General features: G+C 22.7%; 1 protein-coding gene across 2 annotated transcripts; it reads left to right on the forward strand.

Moving 5' to 3' along the window:
* Window positions 1-5,125: 5,125 nt before the first annotated feature.
* Mob4 (MOB kinase activator 4) lies at window positions 5,126-6,508 on the forward strand. Of its 2 annotated transcripts, none has more exons than XM_011504237.1 (4): window positions 5,126-5,319; window positions 5,658-6,031; window positions 6,096-6,230; window positions 6,338-6,508. In XM_011504237.1, the coding sequence occupies exons 1-4, from the start codon at window positions 5,185-5,187 to the stop codon at window positions 6,438-6,440; spliced, it is 747 nt and encodes a 248-aa protein (XP_011502539.1). In that variant the 5' UTR covers window positions 5,126-5,184; the 3' UTR covers window positions 6,441-6,508. The 2 variants fall into 2 exon arrangements, with proteins under 2 accessions (XP_011502539.1, XP_011502540.1); XM_011504238.1 differs by having other exon boundaries at window positions 6,096-6,226; window positions 6,338-6,370.
* The last annotated feature ends 3,432 nt before the right edge of the window (window positions 6,509-9,940 follow it).

A 9,940-nucleotide genomic window follows, 5' to 3' on the forward strand; every position in this document is an offset into this window, starting at 1 on the left:
TTTAAGTACAATAATTAGACAAAAAATAATTTTTCGTATAAGGCCAAAACCAATTATAATTAATAGATTACAATTGAAATAAATTATAATAATTGATAATTTTGTATAATATTATTTACGTTTTCTACAATTAAAAATATCGATGTTTTGTTTTAATAATTTTTAATAAGTATATAATTTTTTGTATTTGTAGTATTTGAAAAGTCTAGTTTAAAATGATATTAAGGTTTTGACTGTAGCTTAATGTACATTGTATCCACAAAGTAAAATTTATTAATATATATTAATGAAATTTTCGATGCAATAAAACTGATAATTATTTATCTTTAATATATATCTTAAATTTTTCACTGTTATCACTTTATATTCGTTAATACGCTATATATAATTAAAATTTTTCTATATTTCTATTATATAAGCAGATTTTTTAAAATGTGTCGAGATATAAATCTCACGTGAACAATATAGTATCAATTTTTAGTTCTTTTATAAAAAAAATTGGATGAAAAAGGAAATATAACTTTAGTACAGTAATAAAATATTGACATGTGTTTAAAAATATGTAACATTATTATTAATATATTTTAATACATATTACAAATCATTAAATAAGGGGATATATCATAAATAAATAACATTAAGTAAAGTGCCATTTTAGGTATATTTATTAAGTGTTAATACAACATTTTTTCTTTGATTTATTGATTTTTCAGTTGTTCATACTATATATATATAATTTTAATTACATTTAGTTACCTTATAAATAATCATTTTTTTAAAGAAGTCTGAAACAGTAATTGAGATAGTTTCTATTTTTACTGTTTTTATTAAGGCACAAGTACTAAAATTTGTTACCATTAATATAGATTATATGCTTTTAATTCATTATTAGTTCTACGTTATTTTAGTTGCTATAAATGGCAGTTTAGAATCACGAAAATTTGTTGTGAGCAAACAAGGTAAGGAAAATAATAAATGTAATTCTAAAGTAAATAATAATAAGACTAGCTATTCTATGAAATATACTTTTTTTTTTAATTTAACTTATTGCACATAGTTTCAAGACTGAAGGAATAAAACTCAATATTTTTATTTTATCAAGAGAAATTATTTATTTGTGCATATATTCAAAATAATCGTATTAAATATTTGATAAGCATATGAATAATAATTCAATAGTACTCGATATCAGTGATTTATAATATTTAGTATTTCTGTTAAAAAGTAAGTATTGTAGTTTGGTAAGCAATCTATTTCTCAAGTAACATTATTTATGCCAAGAATATGATTAACTTATTAACAACTAATATATGAATTAACAAGGCCTAACATGAAAAAATGTAAATGGAGAAGTAGACTTAATAATGATCAATGTAATTTTTTTAATCACAAAAGCATTAATTTAGAATTATAAAATGTATGGATTGAAACAGTAAGAAATTGCATGTTCAAATTTATTTCCAACATAAGAATATTCAGAAAGTATGTTTCGTTACGATAATAAATAATTAATAAATAAGAGATAGACGTGGTTAAAATTACTATCAACATCGCCGCATCCACAAATTCTTAATAAATGAAGGCAATATTTTTAATCTACGATTGATAAATAAATTCTTCATTTGTAATGGAATAAATATGTTGTGTTTACACTCATTAATAAAAATATCTCCTTTTACCGTTAAAAATAGCAAGACCAAATTTCAATTCATAATGTTATTAAAATTATAAAGTATAAGACTATTATTCAAATCACTATCTACTATTTTAAGATACTCCTGTAGATTTGTAGAAACATTCAACATTATCAATATTTTTTATGTTGAATTAATAAACTTTAAAATGAACGATATTTTAATGTAAGTTGAATTGATAAAAAATATATATATGTGAAAAGTCATAGATGTATTCGTACAAAATTACTTTATTTATAACAAATTGTAATTTTTTAACAGAAAACTTTTTCAAATAAGTTTATTTTTATGAAAATTTATTTTATTACAGTTTAAGCATAATTATAGCTCCTTTCACATGGAGTTTATACAACATTTGAATTCATTCTTACTACAAGATAATGTCGATATAATCAGTTATACTGATTATTTTTAATTTTTTATATAAGAGTGAAGACCTACCGCCTAGATTAACAATTTAGTAAACTAGACTTCATTAATAAATTGATTTATATAGCATTAACGGTATGATCAAAATATAAATAAAACTATTTCATCAAGAAAATTTTTATTAGCTACATAAATAAATCTACATAAGAATCTTAATTGATTATTGGTTTGATATTAAACTTTAAAATCTTTTATTTTATCGATTATAAATGAAAATATTTTATTTATATTTCATCTTGAGGAATAAGATTGTGTCAAATATTGTATTATTAATATTTGAGTCTTCAGTGCACTATATGATATTAAATCATATTTATATATATAGGTTATATCAAATATAACCTTAAAGTTATTTTGGAAAATAACTTGAATTATTTTAATACAGTGTTATAAATATTTAAAATATTAATATTTGCATTTAATCTTAATAAAAATTATTTAATAGTGTAAAATATACGTAATAATCATATGTATAAATTTTCAAGGAATATATTATTTAAATACAGCAATTGATATTACAGTATATGATTGTCTTTTATAATAGTGGAATTTGTTTATAAGGCTTATCATTTGAGAAGATTTGTCATAAAACTGAAGTAATAATTTCTATCAATTAAAACATTTACGTATTTACATGTATTTTCCATTGATTGACTTATTCGAAGCAGTACTAAAAAATTATATTTATATATAAAAATTAAGATTTTAAATTTTACAATCAAATTTATGTATTTAAGAATTTATTCTTTTTAGTTATATGTTAATCCTTTCCCTATGTACTACATGAATACATAAATTGTACACTATACATCATATAAAAATAACTATAAAAGTAACTATTTCTATAAAAATATTGTTTTTATCAAAATCATGTATCACAGTAGATATGATATATACATGTATTTTAATTCTTTTTTTTAATTGTTATATAATATCTACGTTAAAGATTTGTTTCATTATTAATGTAAAATACTTTAGCTTATATTTTATCCACCGAATCATCTTTTCCAATTTTTCGATTAAATTATAAATATTTATTTCCAACTTAAAGAAACACAAATAGAAATGATATTTCAATTAAAACGTGACTATTAATTTGCCAGCAAGATAAAAAAATTAATAGAAACTTATGAACTAAAATATAAGTATGAAACATGCATTCACAAAACTTTATTAATTAAATATATATATATATATATATATATAAATTCGCTAGAATATCATGTTATAAAAAATCTTACTATTTCATTATTGTTCGTTATATATATATGAATAATATTAAATAATAGTATTCAATAATGGTAAATAATAATAAATTGAATATAATTTTCTCACAATCCATCAAAATATATAACATATTAAATCTATTACATAACAAAAAAATATTTAGAAACTTCTAAACGAAATCAATCATATAAATTACTAGAACGAAAATTTTAAACTCGATGCATTCCTTTCGTGACCTTTATTTGTAAATCTATAGTTTAAGCAACATTAAAATAACTGAGGTTTATTAAAGTTAATGCAAAAATAAAAGATTAATAAATATTTCTAATATTTTTTTACAATTATGTATATATGATTATCTATATTCATAATTATGTATTTATAAGTACCTAATAAATAATACAATTGTGTTTATATAAATAGAAGAAAATATATGAAATATAAAAATCATCTGGAATTTTTGGTACTCGGTTAATTATTACATAATAAAATATATGACGTAGGTCTTAATGCAAAACTATACAACTTAATAAACATTTACCTATTAAGAGAACAATACAAAACAAAATGGTAAATTTGTAAAAAAGTAAAGTAATAAAACTATTATCAAAATTTATCAAAAGAGAAAAATGAATCCAAAAATGCACCCAGTTTGGATGATTATTACCACTTAGAGAATAATCAAAAATTTCTGAAAAATAATGAGAAAAAATGAAAATAATAATGAAAATTGTAATAACAAAAATAATAAAGAATAAATTAAAATTATACATATCAGTATGTTGAAACTGATGTTAAAAATGTTAAAAAAAGTAATATTACATTAAAATTAAAAATAACCACTATAAGACAGAAAAAGAAATAAAACAAATAATATATTTGGAGATCACGCTAACATTAAATATAAAAAAAAAAATATGCATGGTAAAATTGTATATAATACAAATAATTTTAATTGAAATAACGTATTTAAAAAAATTTATGAAAATAATAAATAAAATGAAATAATGTGTAATATAATAACGAATTTGCTTAATAGAAATATAATAATAGTAGATATTAAAATCTAATATCTAAATTAATTTATAACTAAAAAACATACAAAAAATAATAAATACAGTAGAATGCACTGGTGATTCAGTATAATACGTAAACTATATACAATGAAAAAGAATTAATAATAATAATTAAAAAAATATTAATATTCCCTGAATATAAATAAATTTATTAGTAATATAAAATAATATATCACAATATTTTAATATAGAATATATATAATATATATGTTGTGTAGATTATACAGGAAAATATATATTAAGCAAAAATAAACAAAATTTATTATAACATATACTATACTACATAAGCTATATATATATATATATATATATATATATATATATATATATATATATATATATATTATTATATATATTGCGCGCGCATAATATATATATATATTATAATTTAAATTGTTCGCGCCAATACAAAAATCTATAACTATATATATATATATATATATATATATATACAATATATTTTGTTAATGTAATATTATTGATTTTTTATTTGATTTTGCTATTATATAAGTTTGAAAAATGAGTTTGAAAAAATTAAATGAACGGTTTTTTTACAAATTACATTTTATTTACAATTAAATACACCATTTCAGAATTATACTAAATTAATAAGTTTGCTAATATCTGCACAGAGCTATGTTTTGATTGGTCATCATTTTTTAAAAATTATTTATTATCCTAAAATAAGAATAGAATAATAATGCTGCATATTTTATAACCAATCATCATGAAATTATTAGTACGCAGAATCTAAAAAAATGTATGCATGGCTTTTTGACATTTATGCTTTATGGTTTGTTCTTATTAATGTGGTGGATTTAGATGTACTTCAAAAAATGAAGTTGGCAGAAGATATGATTGTAAGAAGAACTAGACCTGGAACAAAAGCAGAGGTTGTTAAATATAATTAATAATTAAACGTCTTTTAAAATTCAGTATAAATTAATTATAAATTAAAACATTATAACGATATACATTATGCCAAATACATAGAATGAACATTGATTCGAGTAATAATAAGACAATTATGATAAAAATTATTAAATAAGAGTAATAACATAAGTATTTATTGCTACATTAGAACATAATGTATATATGTACATATGTTTTAAATAAATGAAAATTTCAATTAAGCAATTAAAAAATATTAATGATATTAATATTTGAAAATTATAAAGTTTTTATTTAATGAAATATATTATGTATATTTAATAGAAATAATAACTTGTAGGATTTTAATAGATGGCCGGATGAACCCTTCGAGCAAATGGAAAGTGTTTTAGTTGTTCAACAGTATATTCAACAAACAATTAGAAGTGATGCAGCAAATGTTAAACTTATACTGAATATGCCAGAAGGACAGGATGAAGGTGTTTGGAAGTATGAACATCTTAGACAATTTTGTATGGAATTAAATGGTTTAGCAGTACGATTGCAAGATGAATGTCATCCTGAAACATGCTCACAGATGACAGCAACGGAACAATGGATTTTTTTATGTGCTGCACACAAAACTCCAAAAGAATGTCCTGCTATTGATTATACTAGACATACGTTAGATGGTGCTGCGTGTTTATTAAATAGCAATAAATATTTTCCAAGCAGGTAATTATTTAAGTATTTATGAAAATTGATTTTTGTATATTTATATTAATGTAAATATTTATAGGGTTAGTATTAAAGAATCATCAGTTGCAAAGCTTGGATCAGTTTGTAGAAGAGTATATAGGATTTTTTCACATACTTTTTTTCATCATCGAGCAATATTTGACGAATTTGAACATGAAACTCGTCTCTGTCGTAGGTAGCTATAAATTCTAAATTAATTATTTATGCAATTTATTTACATGACTATAATTTACAGATTTACAACCTTCGAAAAAAATTTATTTACATTACTATAATTTTCAGATTTACAGCTTTTGTAACAAAATATAGCCTAATGTCAAAAGATAATTTAATAGTACCAATTATAGAATTAGAAGGAAATTTTGAAGATTTAATTTTTGATTAAATGATAAGTTCTTAAACACGTAACTATAATTACAAATGAATTAACAACAATTAAATGTTAGATTAAAAAATTAATGTATAACATTACCAAATTTATAAAATATTCAAATTTTCAATAAAATGGTAAAAATGTGCCATTATTTTTTACAATTATAAAAATATGAATTAATTGTGTATATGTATTTACATAGAAAGCATTTAATTTATGATTACCACTACTAAATTAATATTTCAATTTAGTTTACATTTTATGTGTGATTTAAATAAAAGAATACATTTATTTTTAATTTCATATGGAAACAATTTAGTTTCTAATAATTAATAAATTCTTAATTTGTATATTAATTTTTTTTTCACTATTATAAATTTATTTAATACTTATACATGTATTGAAAATATTTATACATTTATCTATATTTAAAGATTTACAAATAATTAAATGATAATAAATGTGTTAAAGCAGTTAAATATAGATATAATTAGATATAAAATGAAAAAAAACTGCATATACAAGATTATATTATTTAAAGTAGCAGTTTTAAGGGTACCAGCTATTCTTGCATTAGGTTGAGTTATTGAGAAATCCATCATACCATTTAATATTTAAGAAAAATACTAAAAAAAACTACACTAAATTATATGTACAATAATTGATAACTATTACAGAAATAAATAATACTAAGAAATTAAAATTTTTTCTCTGATACTTAATAATTTTGTTTACTTTTTAATTAGTTGATTTATATTTGGAAAAATTAAGCATTTCTAAGTAACTATATGATAAATTCTATTCATTTTTACATATAAACTTTTTAAAAATTAACCATACTTTGTAATTTATATATTAATATCTTATTGTGTTAAATAATTTTATTATATTTTTGTTATTAGTAATTAAAAATGAATGTTACTAATTATTCATTAGTTTTTATTTAATAGAAACGGTAGAATATATTCATATTTATTATCTTTAGTTTTGTATTTAATGTAACTGTTCAGAAAATAATTCCACAATCTGAATCGTCAGCCAAACGTGCAAAAATCAACTTAGAACAAAAATCCACTGGATGTGTGGGGTTGCTGGGCAAGTAAAGGGTTAATGCACTGATTTAATAATTAACACATATCGTTATTATTGCTGTTTATTTCAATTATTTTACTTCATTTTTAAGTGGGAATAATTAACTAAGGTGAAATTACAAACAAACTTTTATATTTCTTGATAATCTTGTGGTGTTAATATATATCTATTTATTGGAGAACTAGAGGATAATTAATTTCTTATTTGCTGCATCTAACTGGTGAGATTATGCTTTACTATAAAAAGAAGTAGGTTATAATGTATTGAATATTATCACTTGAGGTTATGGTTATTGTAGTGCTCTGATTGAACACTGCAATATTATTGTGTTTTATCTCAACACTGCAGTTGCCTCTAAATATAGGTCGTAAGAGAGCCTAAATAGAGGTTATGCGAAGTTGTGCGCCACCTGTGGCGGGAACAACTTATAGTTGGAGGGATTGAAAAGCCACTGTGCCGTCTGTAGCTGGTCTTGTCCTAGAGCATCTTCTCTCCTAGAAAGAACTTCTTATTAAAATTCAGCTAAACGACTTGTGTCTCCGGTCCTCCTCCGTGAGAGTAAGTCGTGACTTTTCCTTCAATTGTGCGCGAAGTGTTAGAAAAGAATAAGTGGTGGTACATTACATTTTTCTATTTTAAACGCTTCACTGGTCCCACTCCGCTAGGAACTCCTTCTTCTATTAATTAACCAATCAGAGGTCGTTCTAAGGCAGCACAATAGATTATGCACACCTTCATCTCCACTTCCTTCCGAGCTTATTTCCAAATATGCTAATCAGAGAAGTGTCGGAAGTCGGGAGTTTTTGCTATTGGTCACCTCTTCTTGATCGCTTATCCCTTCTCTAGGACTTGGATAGATGAAGGGTCCTCTTGGGCGTGGTCATTTTCGGACGCGACCGACCAGATGTGACTCAAACAGAAAACAATGCAAGAAGAATTGTCTTGAAGGGTGTAAGCGGATGTGTGGCTATTGCAAGTTGTAGCACGTGCGAGATTTTTGGGTTGCAATGAATTTAAGAAATGTTTTGTACTCGATACTTCATGTATCGGTTGATATTCGTTCGGAATCTACTTTAGGGTTTTTCCCGGTAATATACCCATTAGTTCCACTGTGTTGGAAAGCAAAGGCACGTTTCACTGGAGTTTTCCAGATGTTTTATGACACGAGTGCGAAATAATTATGAGCAGGAAAGTTTTGAAGTCCTAATATGAATTTTACGATGTTGCTTGCCAGATGTTTTATTGTATTGAAAAAGGGTCTCGCATTCTCAAACAGTAACATTTTCGTAAATTTAGATATATCACTTGAAATTATTAAACTAATGCTTTGTGTAACAGTGACTTTATACTAATACAGTCTTCTATATTTTTTCGATGAGTGTTAATTTATGAAAAGTACTGTATTTTCTTTGTTTGAGTATTGATATAAAATTTATTATGCATCATGAACTATTAATTAAAAATTACATTTCAAAGAAAAGAAAATTCAACCTTTTATATTAACCTTTCAAATAAATTGTTTTCAATTTTTTTTATTATAACTTGATTTGTTTATGTGTAACAAATATTTATTTATTGATATAACTAAAGAGTGGATCGATTATTTATATAGTGTAATAGATACTTGACATACATGATATACTTGATATAGACATTGTTGGAAGGAATAAAGATTTAAGAAATTTCGACTTTAATGTCCAATATTTAACAAAAGAACATTAAAAGTATTAAATAAAACTTAATTGTTAATGTCAATTTTTTACATCTGAGTATTTAAATTAAGTTCTAATTCATGAATACATTTGTATATAAACATAAATCTAATTAATAGAAATCTTGATAAACTAGTCTTCGAAAGTTGTAATTTTCTTGGCTCGAACCACCAATGCTTCAATAGCTTATATTTGCCGCCCGTCCTAGCAAATGTTCATTCATCAATATTAAGATAAAAACTTAATATTACCTTAATTGTTGGTGTAAATTCTAATAAGAAAAATGTACTTATTTAAAGGCTACACAAAATTAAAAGAATTATAAACGGTAGTTATTTAAAAATATTACAATAAATATTAAATTATTAACAAAATTGGTATATAATATTGTTCAGGATTGAACTACCCAACAATAAAAAATTTGTTGTTTATTATAATATGATTCTGATACATTATATCTATATTAAGGCGTAATATTTAAATTATTCGTTACGAAAATTCTCGATGTAAATTTAAGCCTCTTGCTATATTCGGATAGCAGCAAAGGAAGAATCTCGAATCTACTGAAGCTTGCTTTCTGAGAATTCATCAGAGCTTCCAAGAATTACAACGCTATAATATATAAGGAGCACGAGACGACGAAGAAAATCAGTCTTGTTGAGTAAATCAAGTGAAATTAGTGCCAGTCATAGCAGTGAAAGTTATACA

Source organism: Ceratosolen solmsi, unplaced genomic scaffold (genome assembly GCF_000503995.2).
Source record: "Ceratosolen solmsi marchali unplaced genomic scaffold, CerSol_1.0 scaffold19, whole genome shotgun sequence".
Lineage (NCBI taxonomy): Eukaryota > Metazoa > Arthropoda > Insecta > Hymenoptera > Agaonidae > Ceratosolen > Ceratosolen solmsi.